This window comes from Onychomys torridus, chromosome 6, assembly GCF_903995425.1.
Source record: "Onychomys torridus chromosome 6, mOncTor1.1, whole genome shotgun sequence".
Lineage (NCBI taxonomy): Eukaryota > Metazoa > Chordata > Mammalia > Rodentia > Cricetidae > Onychomys > Onychomys torridus.
The window spans coordinates 86,107,854-86,126,042 of NC_050448.1; the positions used below are offsets into that span (position 1 = coordinate 86,107,854).

The 18,189-nt window shown below is 37.0% G+C and overlaps 1 protein-coding gene across 8 annotated transcripts in view; it reads right to left on the reverse strand.

The window, feature by feature from the left end:
• Nucleotides 1-18,189, reverse strand: part of Ntng1 (netrin G1) — a 341,164-nt gene that overhangs the window by 56,319 nt on the left and 266,656 nt on the right. For 4 of the 8 annotated variants that reach the window (XM_036189638.1, XM_036189643.1, XM_036189646.1 and 1 more), the window contains exon 5: nucleotides 16,798-16,824. In XM_036189638.1, the coding sequence (XP_036045531.1) occupies nucleotides 16,798-16,824 (27 nt within the window). Of the gene's footprint in view, nucleotides 1-4,007; nucleotides 4,068-6,547; nucleotides 6,614-16,797; nucleotides 16,825-18,189 lie in introns of all 8 variants that reach the window. The other 4 variants (XM_036189640.1, XM_036189644.1, XM_036189642.1 and 1 more) reach the window with 2 other exon arrangements.

Sequence of the window (18,189 nt, forward strand, 5' to 3'; positions counted from 1 at the left end):
CTCCCACTCAATATCCTGGGAAAACATCTTAATGATTAAATCAAATTATCTACCTTACCATGCTGAAATGTCAACAGCCACACATGGCTGGGAATATATTTCCCAACTGTTGTGAAATAAGTTTCATTGAAGTTTATACTCGTTCACTATAGTTGAGTCCTCTGGGTTACCTGGCAGTCCTTCCCAAAAAGACCTCTGGTTACCACTCTATGTTGGATCTCCTCCTTCCACACCCATTGTTTTTGTGGTTATTTTTATACATTTGCTTTTTGTCTTCACACTTTAAATGTCTCAGAGTTGAAGTCCTTGGAGCTTTATGGACTTTAGAGGCACCATTGATATTTTTTAAGTGTTAGAAACATATCTATATGTAGACTTTAAAACCATCTATATGTAGAACACTCTAAAATACTATTTTCCACCCTGAACCAAGTCCACTCATATGCATATCTTGCACTCAACAGCTTTCTCTAGGACATTTAACTAACATCTTAACTTTAAGATGTTTGAAACTGAGCTGTTGGAGTTCCTTCCTAACCTTGCTGCTTAGCAGATGGCTCCATCTTAAGAAGTAACAACTACATCCCTCCAACTACATCCACTGTTTAGGTTGAAATCCCAGGGTTGTCCTTGGTACTTCTTTTTTTTTTTTTTCTTTTTCTTTCCCTGCAACCAATTGATGAATTGATCCACCTGGCTATGCTTTTATATTTGTGACAAAGCTGACCTCTTACCACCATCTCTGCTATCTCATGCTTAGCTCAGATATCACCACCCTCATTATTGTCATCATCTCTAAGGTGCTCTTTCAGGCAGTGGAAATGACTCAATGAAAACTCATAAAAGACCAGGCTACCCCACTCCTCACAGTCCTAATGGTTTCCCGTCTCATTCGCAAAAGAAAGTTCCCTGATTCTCAAATTTACTGGACCTTGACTTCCTTCCTCTTCCCACTCCCTTCCTCACTTGTTGCAGGACCCTTTCTCAGGGCTTTTAAAACACACCAAGCACAGCTCAGTGACTGCATTGTCTGTCAGCTCGACAGACTCCTCTCCAGACATCTCCTCAAACATTATTCAGTACTTATTTTCCCACCTGTGTCAAATCCCAGGTCAAAGAAAATTCTCTTAGCACTTTATCTGAAACAAGAGCCCCTCTATTTAGACATTCTCATATTCCAATTTCTTAATCCTTTTTGATGTTTTTTCTTGGCATTTATAACATCTGAAAATTGCATTGTAAAAAGGTCTTACTATACATTCAGCACAAACATGTGTGTAGACCATGTCTGCTTTGTTCCCAGATACAACCACAGAACTTAAAGCATTGTTTGGCATATGCTAATCACTCAGTAATTCTATTGAATGAGAAAGTAAATGAGTGAATGATGATCCCAAAGCACCCTCCCTCATGAGACAGAGAAAACACAGAGGAAAGTTATCTTTAAATTTATTCTTCTACCATTCAAATCCCAAGGGAGCCTGACTATATCCTGCACATTAAGCAGTTTAGAAAAACAGCACCACAAAATAAGATATAACTGAGTTAGTGATTATATTAGCTGAGTGAATACATCTATGTACAGACCAGTTTAGAAGAAAAAAAGCAGGTTTCTGCAAATTGTTGTGCCTTTATGTTTTTAAATTTCAAATCACATTGTAATGTATAATATAACAGGCATGTGTTATTACTTCTGTAAACAGAGCTGAAGTTTTTAAAGCACACATACATGAGTACATGATGTGAGGGGACAAGCATAGGCAATAGATTTATCAAGATTCTCCCGTACCAGGCACTTTATGTGAGGAGGCAAAGTGAAAGAGGTCAAGTCATGCATGAGTGTAATTGACACTCAGAGCCAAATACTTTGTTGAATTGGTCCCGCCTTGCACTGTAGGAAAGTCAGAAGCATCCCTAGTATCTTAGAAACAGTAGAATATCCCAATGTGCAACAATCAAATAAGTCTTCCACCATGGATTAGTGATCTACTCAGAAGATATTTACATCTACAATTATGTCTAGAGCTATAATATATATGGTATATGTTCCATCATGCAATGTGCTTATGATAATGAAGTACTTATTTGTGGCCAGTTAGGATTAGGGCAGGCTAGAGTTACTTCAGAGGAGGAGAGAGCTCATTCATAGTTGGTTTTCCATGGCAACTGAGGCCCACACCCCTCTGAAGTTTTCCACAAGGTTTCTTCTGACTGAAACTGGCTGTGGAAGACCTCAGCAGATAAGAACCGCAGGAAAGCAAAATGTTGGAGACAAAGTCAACTGGAAGAAAAATAATGTCAGGAAGAAGAGCAGATTGCATTTCCCTTTTTTGTCTTTTTTTCCTTATTATCTTCATAATTATAATATTACATCACCCATGCGACTATAACAATGACAACAAAATACACTCTAGGTGTATTTTTCCAAACAAGGAAAGCCTATTCAAATCCAAAGCTGCTGAAAATTCATTTCAGGTATTCACATGGAAAGAAATTGGGAAAGTCACTTTAGAAAAAAGGCAATGGAGTAACAATTGTGGGATTTCTTTTCCCTTCATTGAACTAACAGTGTGACACTTCCTCTGAGATCTTTCCCAAGGTGGCAATAATTTTTCTTCACTCCACTCTGTCTTGCCTCCTTATACAGCTACTGAGCATCTTCTACACATTTTTAATGACACATCTCTATTAGTTGGTTTCTTCATGCTTCTGGAATGTGTTTGCCACTAATTAGTGCTCTGACCTCAACAAACTAGAGGATACAGAGTTGAACTCATATCAAGAGGCTTTTTGTATATTAAGTGCAAAAGTGAATAAAACGGCATCAGTTCCCTCTGTCTCCTTTCTCCTTTAGTTCTTTGGTTCCATTCCATAGATTTGCATATCATGGATGGGGAAGCTTTCTACCATACCTGTAATGACTGCTGTCTTATAAATCATGAGCCCAGATCAACTTCTGATATTCTGAACCTACAGCAGGTTGGTTCCTACTTATTTTCTCAAATTTTCAGCCTGGATGGATTTCCCTCCAAAGAGCACCCTCAATATTCCCAATTCAAAGTGTATCTTGAGGCATGAAGATATAATTTAAACACTATCATTTTCCCTTTTCCCATCTGCTGGTCAACTTTCTCCTTTTCCCTATATGCTTCAAATATAAATTCAGACTGCAACTTTAAAAACAGTAGAAGAAAGCTCTCCTGGTATTTTACCAAGAAGATTAAACCACGTTCAGATTTTGTTAAGAGATGTTTCATGGAAAATAAAATAAGAAACGAGGAAGACATATGCCCAACAGCGAAGACTGGAAAACAAAACACACCTGTTACAGAGGACATTTAAAGGAAATTGGTGAAGAAATTAAAAAAGGATCTTCATGTTTCCTGAAAAAAATCTTCATTCTGTGAATGACAGATGCTAGCTGGAGTGGGCCATTCAGGACTTATAGATGAGCTACTGCCCATTATAATTGAAGGAAAGTGACAGGACTATTATTTCAGAACATGATCAATACTTAATCAAGACCAGATCTTCATGGATATTTTTTCACATTCATTAGAAACCATGTTTGGAATCATAAACTCTAAGGCATTTCTTTTGTCAAAAAGTGAAATGGGCACCATATAAAGATTCTGCCCTTTTGGCTTCATACAAAGCACCATTGAGACCCACTGCCAGTGGCTTTTCTTATTTTCAACACAAAGGAGCATAAGTGTTATGCTCAAGTTCCTGATCTACCCAAGAAACTAAACTGTTGTAGTTCCTACTCATATATTAGTTTTTCAGAAAACAAAACTTGCAGCATCTTTAAGTGCAGCTGAATCTCTGAGAGAGATTTTTCATATACATAACATTCTCAGTCCTCACTGATGCATTGGCTGGGATCAGTCAACATGCCTCACCGATAAGCTGATGGGTACACTTCACAGATATTCCAGATTCATACAGTGCAATGTTTCACAACACATAACACCATGAGATCACTGTATGAATCCAAGAATTCCTACCTCGCTTGTGGTTTGCAACTTGAACAGAAGAAACTGTTGACAAAGCTAATTTGGGAGCAACTGCATAGGTTTAAAAAAATGAACAGCAAATTAGAAACAGTGAAACGTTCAAACTGTAATTAATACCTTATTACCAACCCATTCTGTGGAGCCCTAAGTGAAGAGACTATTCATATATTTTCTTCCTGGAAATCTGTTGCAATTACAAGGAAGGCATCTATTTGTCTGAAAATGGTTCAACACTGTTGTTAGTAATAAAGTTTAGAAGCATACTTTTTAGGGGGAAGGAGAAACAGCATTTAAATCAAGAGTCCAGTGAGCAAACATGTATGTTAGGATCCCTGAATGTGTGGCTTCACAAGTAGCCATTGTATTGTTGGGGATAATGAACAATATCAATGCCTCAGTTTATCATCTCTCTCTGTCTCTCTACATATGAGCCAGCTAAACTATTTGTTGTTGTTGAACTCTCTAGATGTCAGTTCAAAGCCACGTGGTCAACTGTTCAGTTGTTCAGAGGCATGGATCTCTCTAAAAAATGTGGGTTTTTTTTCCCCTCGGTGTTTATTGCATTTGTGCTGTGTACTTTGTTAATGACAGGGTTGTCTTCCTAAGGAAGCTTGCTGTTTCTTTTCCAATTATTCATGATGAGCTGCTTGGGTAAATAACAAAAAACAGAATAGAGGCTGAAGGTCTTTGTAGATGTTGGCAAGAAAAATTATAGTTCCACAAAAATGGCCTCTGCTAGACAGAGTGCCTTTCTCTAGTATTTCAAGTTTAAGCTCTTAATCTAGCCTCATTACATTTTAAACCAGATTCATCTGAGCTCCTTATCTGAATCCAAAAGGTACAACTGGCCTTCTCTAATGACAGTTCTGAAAGTTTTGGTCCCAAGACACCAAAAACATAGCAAAATGATCAAATGGGTCCATTTCAGGATTTGAACAAAGCTTAGTCTCACTTGAATCAAAACTCAGTGTGGAGAAGTACCAAGCCTCAGGTGCTTTCTTACATATTTGTTGCACTTCTGAATTCAGTGGAAAATACTATGTGACATTTCAAAGATACTCTCAGGGAACATGCCAAGGAAAAAACCCACTACCCCCGCCTTTTCCTCAGAGAATTATATTAACAGGGAGGAGCTTGATCTGTATTTTTTTTTCCACATATGTACCCAGAAACTTGAAGAAATTCATTTAGAGCAGATGATTAAGGTAATTCTATTTGCTAGTAATATATGTATCTAGGACAGTCTCAATTTCATCACTGATAGTGGACTGAAAATGCAGCCCTTCCAATTTGACTCCTCAACAAATTGCTAATATATTTTGTTTTGCTTAGTAGCTATTTCCTGGTTCCTCCTTTTGCTCATTTCCTCCTCCATCTGTATTCATTAGAGTTCAAAAGGAACATCCTGTCTATAACTAAGGAAGGCAGAAGTCAGTGATGAGTGTTTTATTTTTGGAGAAAGAAGGCAAAAGAACACTGCTTTCTATTTGAGATAAGCGCCTATTTATATACAAAAGCATGCACATACAGGCGAGATGTCAGTGTGAATCTAACACTACCCTGCAACTTAAGGAGTTCATCATCCATTTGAAAAGTTCTATTTCTACATAATCCTACTGTCAGTTTCCTCTGTCCCATTTTCCTGCTTCCCCTTCTCTCTACTTCTCCCTCCTTCCCTTCTCTCCTTCCTTCCCTTCCGTTCCTTTCCCCTTCTTTCTCTCCTTCTTTCCTTCCTTCCTTCCTTCCCCTTCTTCTCTCCTTCCTTGTTTCCTTCCTTTCTTCCTCATGATGTCATTAGCCATAAAATAATTACTGTTCTTAGAACAGACAGAAGTCAGGTATGTTTTTTTAAGCCAATAATAAAAACATGAATGTTCATTGGTAAAGGAGATGGAGGGATAATCCTATCAAGAAAATTTATTAGAACATGTATGTATTCATCATTGTAGATATGTGAGAGAGGAAGGGAGGTGAGGGAGGGAGGAAGGGAGGAAGAAAGAGGGAGAGGAGAGGAGAGGAGAGGAGAGAGAGAGAGAGAGAGAGAGAGAGAGAGAGAGAGAGAGAGAGAGAACACTAAAGTTTTCAAAATCAATACAGAGCAACAGTAAAAGAAAGCAGACCTTCTGGGAGATTCAGTGCTGCCTTAATCTATCCTGACCCTCAAAACAACGGAAGCACCTATGGGTTACTTAAGAAAAGTGAAAAGGGAAGGAAGGAGTTCCTGGTGCCTGTCAACTTTTAATTTTTACACCCATGCTGTGATGACAACCTAACTCTAGGCTTTTCTTGGGAGCCTGTCAATGTAAATTTGTTCAAGACTTATAACTTCTGTGCTGTCTCCTCCCGCCCACCCCACCTATACTGCAACATTGGCTGGACAATCTTCATATTAGGAAAAAAAGATCCAAATTATGATTTGTTCAAAGATAAGGCATTCATGGTAGTGCTCTATTTAGTGTTAAGATGGTATGTAGGATTTTTTTCCCCAAACATGGGATTTTTCTGTCAGCAGGAATTTTAGACGCTCCTACCTTGTTTTGGATTAGAAACCTCAAGGGAAGAAATATTCGGCCATATCCTATTAAACTTTGGAGGAGCTGCATGCATCAGGAAAAATCAGGGCATGTTATTTTCAACTATGATGTCATTTGGTCCAAACAAAAATATATCTCTATGGATAAAGACACGAACCACACACCTGGTTTTTAAACTTGGCTGTGATGCACTTAAACAAAACATGACTTCAACACCAAACAAGAGCAAGCAATTGACGACTCCCAAAACATTGAATGGACATTATTTATATAGCTACTTCTTTAACAAAGCTTTGCATTTACTTTGGAAATAAGTAGAATGGTCTTACACAAATAACCAAATAGGGACTTTAGCAATCCAAACTGATATGTAAAGTTGGAGCCTGAAGCTAGAAGATAACACTGAAGAAATCATTTCTCACTTGAAGTTTCCATTCTACTCAATTTATATTTACAGATATGAACTGGTTACATTAGTCTTTCAGGAGAGATTCTCTGTGGTATGTTTTAAGTGTGAGCCATTATCTCTGACAGGAAGTGGATCTATTTCCTGTTTTTATGCATTCAATTTCTCAGAGAAAGAGAAAAGAGATTACTGATGGTTCTTGCTAAAGAACAGCACAAGGGTCTTCCAACCACATCTAAGCCTTGTATGTATACGAATACAGTATTTTCATGATGTTTTTGCCTTGAAATAAATTTCTAAAGTACTTGTTATAAGCCAGAAGTAATCAAGGACATGTTTTTGTTTGTTTGTTTATTTTTTGAGACAAGGTTTCTCTGTGTAGCTTTGTGCCTTTCCTGGAACTCACTCTGTAGCCCAGGTTGGCCTTGAACTCAAAGAGATCATCCTGCCTCTGCCTCTTGAGTGCTGGGATTAAAGGTGTGCACCACCACTGCCTGGCTATGACATGGTTTTATTTAATAATACCAATTCCGTTTTAGGTCCAGAAGGGAAGGGAAGAAACCCTTTACATTTAAGACTTGATGTTCTGAATCTGGTAGTTTTGTTAAGTGAAGAAGCTATTTCATGACTGAATCTTATTCATTAAAGCCAGCTCAGAAACACTTCTTGTGTATCATCCTTTGGGATCACCCAGTCCTCAGGGCAGCTGTGACTCTGTCCTGCCTCAGCACATTACTGAGGGTGATCCTGGCTTCTCATTGGTAATGTGGACTGGAATGAGTCTTAATATTGCTAGTTGAAATTTCATAGATCTACTGTTTGTCTCCCTGATTATAGTGGGTCTCTTCAAAGGACAAAGCCTTTGAGAGATCTGCAGTACGTATCTGATAATTGACAAATTGATATCAAGTGTCTGGGCTACTGTAAACAGGTATTAGCAGATTGTTTCCTCTACCATTAGATTATAAGAAATATAACATTCTAGCAAGAGACAGAACTTTCATATTACTCTGAATAACTTGTTGGGAAAGCTAATCTCACAGACCCATTGGTGCCACTGGTCCACTCTCCTCTGCTTTCATGCATGTAGATACCCAAGCAAAGAAAACCCTAATTAAGATTACTACATCTATTAAAAGTTATGACTAGAGAAAGAACGTGTTTTTCTGCCTTTGTATCTGGGCATTGTTAATTAACCAAACACTTGGTAACATGTATGCCAAATACATAGGTGATCCATCGAATGTTGATGTTCATGTCACCATTTTGACACTGGGTAGGTACTGAGTTAGTGGAATAAGTCTAATGGCTTTTGGTGATCAGCTTTGGGAAGTTGTACATTTACATTTTGAGAGAGTTAGGCCAGAATCATTTATTTAAAATAATTCAATTAACTAGCTTGATTTTAGTTAGTTATATTGTTAGCACCAGATTTAGTTACTAGTTTAGTGAGAGGCAAATAAAGGCCATAGGTGGGGGAACTATTGATAGCTGTAATGATTAGTATTTGATGGCTTTGTCTTGATGAAATAAACACAACCATCTAATTTATTATTCTGTCAATAAACTTTTATTAAGAATTTTAAGCAAATTTTTCAGACATGATAGTGAACACCTATAATCTGAGAACCTGGGAGATAGAGACAGGAAAGTTTTCATGGGTTCAATCTGAGCCTAGGCTGGACAGTTAGTTCTAGGACAGCTGCAAGTTATGAGGTGGGAGTCTGTCTTAAGAAATTTAAGCAATTTTATAATAGTTTATAAATATATTTTAGCAATTAATTTCATGAATTAAATTTTGTTGCCTATTCAAATATATTAAACATCTACTATGTTTTAGGTTAGGTCTTTTCTTAGTTTTTGTGATTTTTTTTTCTGGGAATTTCAGGTTGTAGTTTATTGGTCTTTCTTGAACTTAAAATAAAATTGTTGTAGATCATTTACTTGACCTGCATGGGAGTCTCAAGTTGGACATAGTTCAATTATATCTATTATCTGTTCCCAACATATACTTCTGCATAGAATATTATTTACCTTTGTATCGTGTCACTAAGATAGTTTCCTAGGCAAGGGAAACCATTGTTGTTGCCTGATAATGTAATTAGAGAGTTTTTCCTAATAGCTATTGCTATGTAGTTGCTAACCTTCCTGAATGATGAACAAGTCCTTATCTAATCTTCCAATGGGGCAAAGAGTATATGCTATGTTGGTTTTTTTTAGTGAGTAAAGGTGTCCCGAGAAGTCAGTATTAATATCTGTGGCTTCCAAACTTTAATATCTGGTTACTATCTATTCATGTATGCTTAGATATTTGGCCAAACATGAGACATTTTAGAAAACTTGATATCTCATCTTGTATTTTAAAAAATATTTTGTTTTATAATTGCAAGGCCAATATAGAAAGCAATAAAAATGATCATATTACTCTCTTATTCTTTTGCTTCTCTTAAGATCCTGGCATTAGGTTAAATTTTCAATAAATACTAACAAATATTTAATCCCTGAAGTAAATTAGGCTCATTGGAAAGTATACAGGTACTATAATTGAGACAAGTTCCATCTTATCGAATCCAAACATAATGCTGTCTCTGAGAATTCTTAGCCATTGGGCTACTTGTTACAAGCAGATAAACAGTGCAGATAGCCCAGTCTTATACTGCACCCAAAGGCCTTGTATTGTGTTAAGAAAACTATTGCAAATTTATTGATTTCATTTTATTCCCCAATCAACTAGGAGAACCTCCATGTCTCAGAGTGGTGCTTCACTATGAGGCAAACGGCCCTGAGAGTCGTAAGATGAGGGATCTGGTCTTAGCTGTACCACTTAGAAGCTGTTTGGCTGCATTTCATTTTTCTTATACTTAAGATGAAGAAGTATACTGGAGAAGTGGTCGTCTCCACGATTTCTTTTAGCTGACCAGTTGTGTCACTCCCGTGGTTCTCTCGTGGATTAACAAGATCATCCTGAAGTTTACAGAAGCATGAAGCCTATTGGGGTGACACGTTTGCCCTTTAGAGTTCTCTCCCTCGAAGGAGTGACTGCTGCATGCTTTGCTTGTCAGACTTTTCACTAGCACAGTAACGCCTTCACCTGAGTTTAAAAAGAACTGCTGGAGAGAGAGAACCATTGGCAGATGGTCAAACACTCAGTAATGAACTTTTGTGACACTGGGCCGTATGGGACAAGAGACTGAGATCTTGCTATGCTGTCTCCTTAGCTGGACTGCATAGACTGCCTATGTATAATGATAAGGAGAATATGACATATATACCACGAAAGGCATCTTTAAAGATAAGCAGTGCGTTAATGTCTGCACTATCCATAGGTTATAATTATCCCATTGTTTTTTATTTCAAAGTTTATCGTCTAAGAGCCTAGAAAATAACTATTTAGGGGAAACTTATATAAAATATGGTACACATAAACAGATCTCAGACTGGAACTCAAATTCTACCATTAATTCTCTAAGCCTAAGTTTTCTCATTGGTAAGATGGAGAAGATGGCATTAAGTGTAATGGAAACTGCGTTGCAGTGAGCATCCGGCAGCTATCAGCTCTTTTCTATTTGTGATTACTGTGTAATGGAGATCAATAATATAGTATAAATGTTCTTCCAGACTCAAGGTATACAGAAGAATGGGCTCCCTCATTCTTTTTTTTTTTCCTGTCTTCATTTTTCCCAAAGCAAGTTATTCTGACCTGCCTAAAGTTCATTGAGACGTAGCTTGCTCTAGATAATAATCTGGTTCTAGACTGTATCGATGGTTCTATACTAGTTCTATACTGTTTAGAATGAAGCAAATTATCTCTCAAACTATGATAAATATTAGATTTTAACTTTTCACAATATAAGGATGGTATTTTCCACATTAATGTTTGGAAACTCATTAGCTTAGCACATGATCCAGATAAGTAGTTTTTCTGAATTCTTTTTGTTTAAAACACCCCTTGCGGAAAATTATACAACAATTTAGTTGTTACACTTGAAATCCATTTTCATGAATTGGAAAAAATTATGAAACTGAGAATCTGGAAGAACATTTTTTTTTCTCGACTTTGTGCCCCAAGGAAAGGTTTCTGTACTGTAAATTGGAAAGAACCATGCTAGAATTCCTAAAGCTGACCATCTAGTTCCTAGACCATAGTGAATCAAGCTGAAAAGCAATCTTGAAGCAGAAACTAAAGAATTTTGATTAATATAATCACATTTTGAAGATAAGATTGCCTTAGAATATTACATCCCATGACATTCACTAAGCAGAAACACAAAGTGAGTTTCATTTTACTTGTGGACAATCTTTAAGGACCAAGTAAACTGACTGTCCTTTCCAATCAAGGATAAAATTTACTGACTTTTTCTAGAATATTCATCACATACTATCTTGTACTATGGTGTTTTAAATAACCAGGAGGCTATTTCTAAGGCCATGGTGAAGGTTGAAGGCAAGAGTTGGAAGCTAGATATCATTTGATTCATGTGTAAGATGAAGTTAGGAGAGTTTGTCTTCAAATATATTAACAGTACTAATGTTAATATAATATTTTGATTCTGAAACACCATCATGATATAAGCTGGTACTTGAAAGAAGCTGGTGAACCATAATTAAACACGTGTCCAAGGTAATATGGAAAATTGGGTAGAAACTTTATTATAGGGCCTTTTTGTATTTATATAATCATTGCTAGTGTTCCTTGGGAAATTTTGAAATAGTACTGTTGATGTCCCTTAAAAGTGTCTATAGAAGGTCCCAAAGCTCTTCAGGAGAAATTCTTTTGGATGTTATCCTGCCAACTTCACAGATACCAACCTACTTATGAGAAATGCAGCATCATTAAGCTAATGGGAAAGATGAATTTAATGTCATGGTAGAAAGACTATCCTTGGGATGACACAGTTACCTGTATTTTACTGTAAGCAACTATTTCAACAGGTAAAAAGTTTGTTTTATTCTCACAAAGTATATGTAAGCATCTTACATAATGTGCATAGCTCACATACTGCTTTGTACTCTACAACAGCCCAACATTTATATACTTGCACTCTGCTATGTATGCTGGGGAGTTGTATGATGGTAGAGGAAGTACATGTTTTGATGGGGTTAGAGTTGGTGATCCTTTTTCCTTATTCACCAGGCTTATGTTCTGCTGACAGCACAGTAAATTGCCAACAAATAACTTTCATTTTTCTCCCAACTCTATGGTTCTATGTGCAGAAATGGGTTAATTCAGGAATCAAGGGTTGTTTTTTTTTTTTAACTACATAGAAACAGTCTTAGCAGGAGTCAGTAAATCCAGACTTCTTTTTCTTTATATAATCTTTTCCACTTCATTTAATGCTATGACATTAGAAAGGCAGTCTTGCTCATAATACATTGGGAAAGTTACTTGGCCACTCTGAGTCTCAGATTTACCATTTGTAAAACAGAACTCTATAAAAACTTGGGGGACATGACCCTATAGTTCAAATCACATATCTATGTATAACTTATCCTAAGAGGTGAAATGGTCAGTTGGTTGGCTACCCATTGGCACTCCAAGAAGACTTATATTCCAAGAAAACTTCAATTGGCATACTCTAAAAGGGGCTACTGCAGGATAGGGATTCACTGTAATAAGTTTGAGGGTTCACTATAGGAACTTGGTATATCTTCCATCTAGAAAACATACTATCCTACAAAGACAACTAGCAAAGGTAGAGATTTTAGCTCACACTTAAAAAGTGGATTGACATTCTAAAATTGACCAGGCAAAAGTTAAAACATAAAAAGTCAATTTGCTCAAGATGGGCAATTGTTGTCAATAAAAATTGGTAAACCTCTCAAATTCTTCTTGTAAGTGGGAGATTCTTACCCTCTTGCTGAAATATTTGATTTTTTTTTCAGGATTAAAAAGGCAGCTATGTCTTAATGTTCATTCAATTTTAGGATAACAACAAAGGTTTCATGAATATGAAATGCTAGTTACACAAATATGAAATGGATCTGTGATGAGGACACTGGGTACATGATAAACAGTCCCCAAAGGCATTACACCTGAGACCTTAGCTTTCTTCCTAGAACATCAGCAAACAGTTCAAAATCAATGTAGCGCACCATGCAATTTGCCATGTTGCTACACTAGCCTGATGATTTTTCCCTCATTACATAAAATCTAATTAGTTAAAGGGCAATTCAATGGAACTTTTATTTGGGGGATTTAGAAGTATTAAAATAAGGGGGAAAATCAAACAGACACTGCAGCTCTCTGAGTAGAGTGAACATGATTATTAATAACCCTTGGGTGGGCAAGTGATTAACCTTGTTATTTTGCCTTCTCACCATTAAAATTTATACAACAAATTATCACTGCACAAAAATATTTGGATGCTGTATGGAAAACAACTTTACAAGGTCTCCAACTGGCATCAAATGTTCTCAAGTATGAAAACATCTCTGGGCTTTCTCAACAGGCTGATGGATCCCTGCAGGTAGCATTTCCCTTGTTTAATAGTCCTGCCAATTAAATCAAATTAGAGATGAATTTTCAACTCTGTGATGAAGGCAATGCTCATTATAAGAGAAAACAGGAGAATGAGATATTTCCCTTAAGTGAATTGTTGTTTCAAATTTAATAAATGGGCCATGGGGGAAAGGGATGTCAAACAGCTCCATCACTGTTATATGCTTTGTATTTCATCACATCAGTCAAATGAAAGTTATTTAGGAGAATAATCTGTAGTCCGTGTTGCAAACCATCTATTTCCTTATTTTCCTTTTGTGTGTTTTCTTTTGTGTTTATTTACAAATTACAAGTATATTTAAAATGGACGTTCTTGATGTCATATTTCATTCTCTGGAGGATTTACCTTTTATATTTGACTAATCTATCATCTGCCTTTGTAAGAAATAATAATCACCCCCACAAAGCTATTAAACATTAGGACAGTTCTTGCCAGCCTAATTATACTCTTTATAATATATTATTTAACATGATTAGTGCAACTCTTTGTGTTGCTGGACTGAGAATTAGATAATGTATGTTAGAAGGTAATGATTAAATTCTCACTACAAACAAAAAACACCCACAATAAACCATCTATTAATTTGGATCATCAGCATCAACAAATGTTCACTTGAATAAAATTGAAAATTATATGTATATGAACTGCTGTCATATGAGGTTAAACAGAAACAATGGTCACAAAGCTCAAATGACTACAAATCTCTTTTGGGATTCATTAATTGCTCACAATATCATTAGTATTTTTTTAGCCACTGGTCAAAGCACATCAAAAAGACTGAGTTTTAGGTCAAGTGCTCTTGGAATGTCTAAGGAGTCTATTTCTAGTAGATAGACAGCAGCAAGTACAATGACCTTAATGGAAAATTTGTTATTAAAATATTTTTAGCAGATGATCAGAATGGATAGCCCTCTGACCATGTATTTGAATCTTAATGCTGATGGTGACAATATGAAATCTGTACTGAAGTCTATTAGAGCTAAATGCTCCAGTCATTATAAAATATAGCATATGCATATAAACTTATGGTTATAAGCATCAATATTTTACATTCATAATATACATCATTTATTTTCCACAAAAAATACTTTGATGGTCAGAGCCTCATTGGTGTTTCATTTGTGACAATGGGATCTTCCTAGATAGCCATTGGGATTGTATTCATTGGTTCCTTCTTTGGCATGAAGAGAGAAGCCCTGGAAAATGCCCAGACTTAGCTAAATATCCAAGCAGCTTCCTCTTGTATCTTGAATCCAACTGCTCATACCCTCTGCACCTTCTATGTCTGGCAATGAATCATCTACTTGTGGATTCTTTCCCTGTGGAGAAGAAAAGAATCCACCAGTGCACACAACAAGCACTGTGAGAGGCCACAAAGAAGGAACTTGCTAATGCCATTAAAGACACCTGGGAGATAACATCATGTTTTATGGTGTTATCATAAATCTCTTTACCTTAAAAGCCAGGCAACAGGCAAACTAGTTGTGTGTGATAGTGGATGATCCCTGAATACTCTTCCATCTTGTTTAGTAGAAATTAAAAAAAAAAAACAAAAAACACCCATTGTGTTCTAAGGTGCATAGCCAGAGGTGTTCAGACTACAGACTACCTTTTTGAGTCATAGAGTTTTTGTCACAGATATTAGCAGTAAAATTTTCTCAGGTTCCTGATAATAAGGATTAGCACATTTTCCAAAGGAACAACACAGCGTCCTTTCAGGTCACCGCTGATTTCAAAAGGTAATTGTGCAAAACAAAATTGGAATTTCTTCATTCAATGTGTAAAAGGTCAACATCTGCTGATGCTCAAAGATGGGGAATGGGGTGGAGGCGGCCAAATGAGATGTGGAGTGAGCAGGTACAGTCAGAGGTCCATGCAACATACAACTGGCTCCCGGAACAGAAACACCCCAGTACCAAAGAGCTGCTTTTCTTCTCATCCATTTCTGAAACTCCGGGCATGCCAGATCACAAGAGCCCCTCTGGTTCCCTCTGCTTTAAAATTGCTCAAGGACACTTGTCAAGGCCTGAAAGGAGCATGTTGGGCTACACACATAGACAAGTGCCAAGCACTGAAGCAGGAATATTAGAGTTGAACATGCTTCTTGGAAAGGTAGCCCCAAGACCACTTTTGTAAGATCACAAAGACAGTGCTGCTATTGAGGGTTTGTGTCAAAATGGATGTCAATGCTGCTTCTTCTGATTGTAGAGCAGCTGATTTTCATGGCACTCAACATGTCTAATGCTAAAATATGCTTTTGATGAGTGACCATCATAAGGACCAGTCTTCTTTCATTTACAGTCCTGAGTTTTCCTTAGTATTTTCTTTCTAAACTAGGGAGTGAGTAGTGGCTCTAAGGTTTTTGGCATTGAACATAAAAGGCATGCTGAAAAACAACAACAACAACAAAAAAAAACCTGTGTGAAGTTATGTTCTGAAACAGTATCATGCATGTTTGTAATGAACATTCCCAGCACTGGGTAAGGCTGTACTAATTCAGACAGGAAGAAGATTTGCAGCCTGAGCCTCTTGCCGTAGCTGGAGATGCTCAAAGCAGTGATGTTAGAAAGGGTTATCCAGAGAGTGGAGGGAAGATTTCTCTTCAATTGCTTGGATTTCTACTGAAAGATTTCTTTAGGAAGTTTTGGTCCCATGCTTATATTGTGTGTGTGTGTGTGTGTGTGTGTGTGTGTGTGTGTGTGTGTGTGTGTATGTATACCCCTTTCTTATCAAAGAGAAAACAAAGGACTCCAGAAAGAACAGACCGCTGTAATTCTGGAGTGAGGAGTGGGCAGTGTGCAAACTGATTGTCTTTAATTCCTCAGGATGATTAATGATCATAAACCCACCTCTTTCAGGCCTTCACAAAACCTACATTTTAATGCATTAAAAGATTTCCTCCCTGGCTTCATGGTGTTTTCCTTGAATTTTAATGAACATACTTAGGACGCTCATGGATTCTCATTCTCTGATTCTCTGAGGTACATTAGAAATCCAAACTCTGTCCTACAGAGAGAGTGCAATCTGTTGTTGGTTACTAAATATGAAATAAGACTGTATATAAGACGAGATGTATTTATCTAAGTAGTTGCTTCTTTGTTCAGGTGGCCTTCATGTATCCAAAGTCATTAGGAAAGTTGGCATTGCACATCTACAGAAGAGCTGTGCACGAGTCACTATTTTATTGTGTTCCCAGTCTCCGGTACCAAAACCAGAAGGAAACTCGAATTCCCATAGATAATGCTCTCTTGCATCAGAAATGGACATAAGAAAAGAGCTCTGAGATGCTGAACAACAAAGCAAAGCTAGCCTAGGTTGGATTTGGTGATTGTTTTACTTACTACCAATACTGGAAATGCTGGGGATACCTGCAGAAACAAAACAAAACAAAACAAAACAGTAAAGAACCGTTAGCTGTATATTATGTGACATCTTTAACTTATTGTAAAAGTCTTAGAAATGTGACACTTTGTGACTCCAATTATCAGAAATTAGTATAGAAATTTTACATAAAATATATGTGTGTAGGTATGCACACACTGCAATTTTTGCATTTATTCTTGAACTCTTCACCTCATCAGAATTGAAAAGTTCACATCCACCTTCAATCAGGAGTGCAAGGATGCCTAGTGACTTAAACATTTTGTGCTGATTTGTAAGGTTAACGAATTAATTCTGTGTGGTTCAGAGCAGACATTCAGCTAGGCTTTTGATCTGACCACACTACTGAACATAAGCCATGTGCACTAGGTCTCCTTAAATCTGTTACAAGGTACATGCATTAGCTGCTGAAAAATCATTTGACAGTTTATTTGATTAATTTGACATAGTCATCCTTTTTATCCTCTTTTACTTGTCAGATATGTGGATTAAACTCTGTAATAGAAACTTAATTGAGCAGAATAATTCAAGAATACATTACAATGTTCATATTGATCATGGACTTCAACGATTATTCAGCTGCTCTTTGATTCACAAGTCGTGCTAAGTTAGTGAAGCTATTTCAGAGTTTGGCTTGATATCTTAGAAATGTGGACACACCTTTAGTCTGCATCCACATTACGACTCCTACCAACCAGTATAGTACTTTGGCCAAGTGCAGAGTCTCACCAGCCAGGACATTTAAATCTGAAGGGTAGACCCAACTCCTAAATCCTTATGGACCTTCTATTCTTGGGCAAGTTTCCTATAATCTCAATGCTCACCTAGTTTCCTAGCTCTCTATTTGTTGTGGAAATTATATAAACTGATAGATGGAAAGCATCTATACCATTATTTCGTAAGTAGTATTCTTGCAATAGTTATGCTTACTATCTTAGCTGGCTCGTAAAGCAGCTCTGTGGTAGATATTGCTGATTAAATATCAGAGATTTACTTCCTGACACCCAGTTTATGGTTTCTGTATGGGTGACAATGAGATGTAGATCAGGCAGTCCTGAGTGAGGGGCCTGCATTGCTACTACTGACTAGTTAGGTGATTTTTAGCTGATCCAAGCCTGTTTCCTCATCTTCAAAGAGGCCAATCATATCTAATGCATTGGGCTACTGTGAGGACTGAACAAGATAATCATGAAGCATGTCTGACCCAAGGTATGCAACCAGTAAGTAATAACTGTTAATGAGTTGATCAGTCATGTTCTTCACATCGCTGAAATGTGCTCACAGGTGGAAACTGTAAGAACTGTTAAGCTTCTGTGATCACTGTACCTTTACTTTTTTCTGAGACCTCTAGC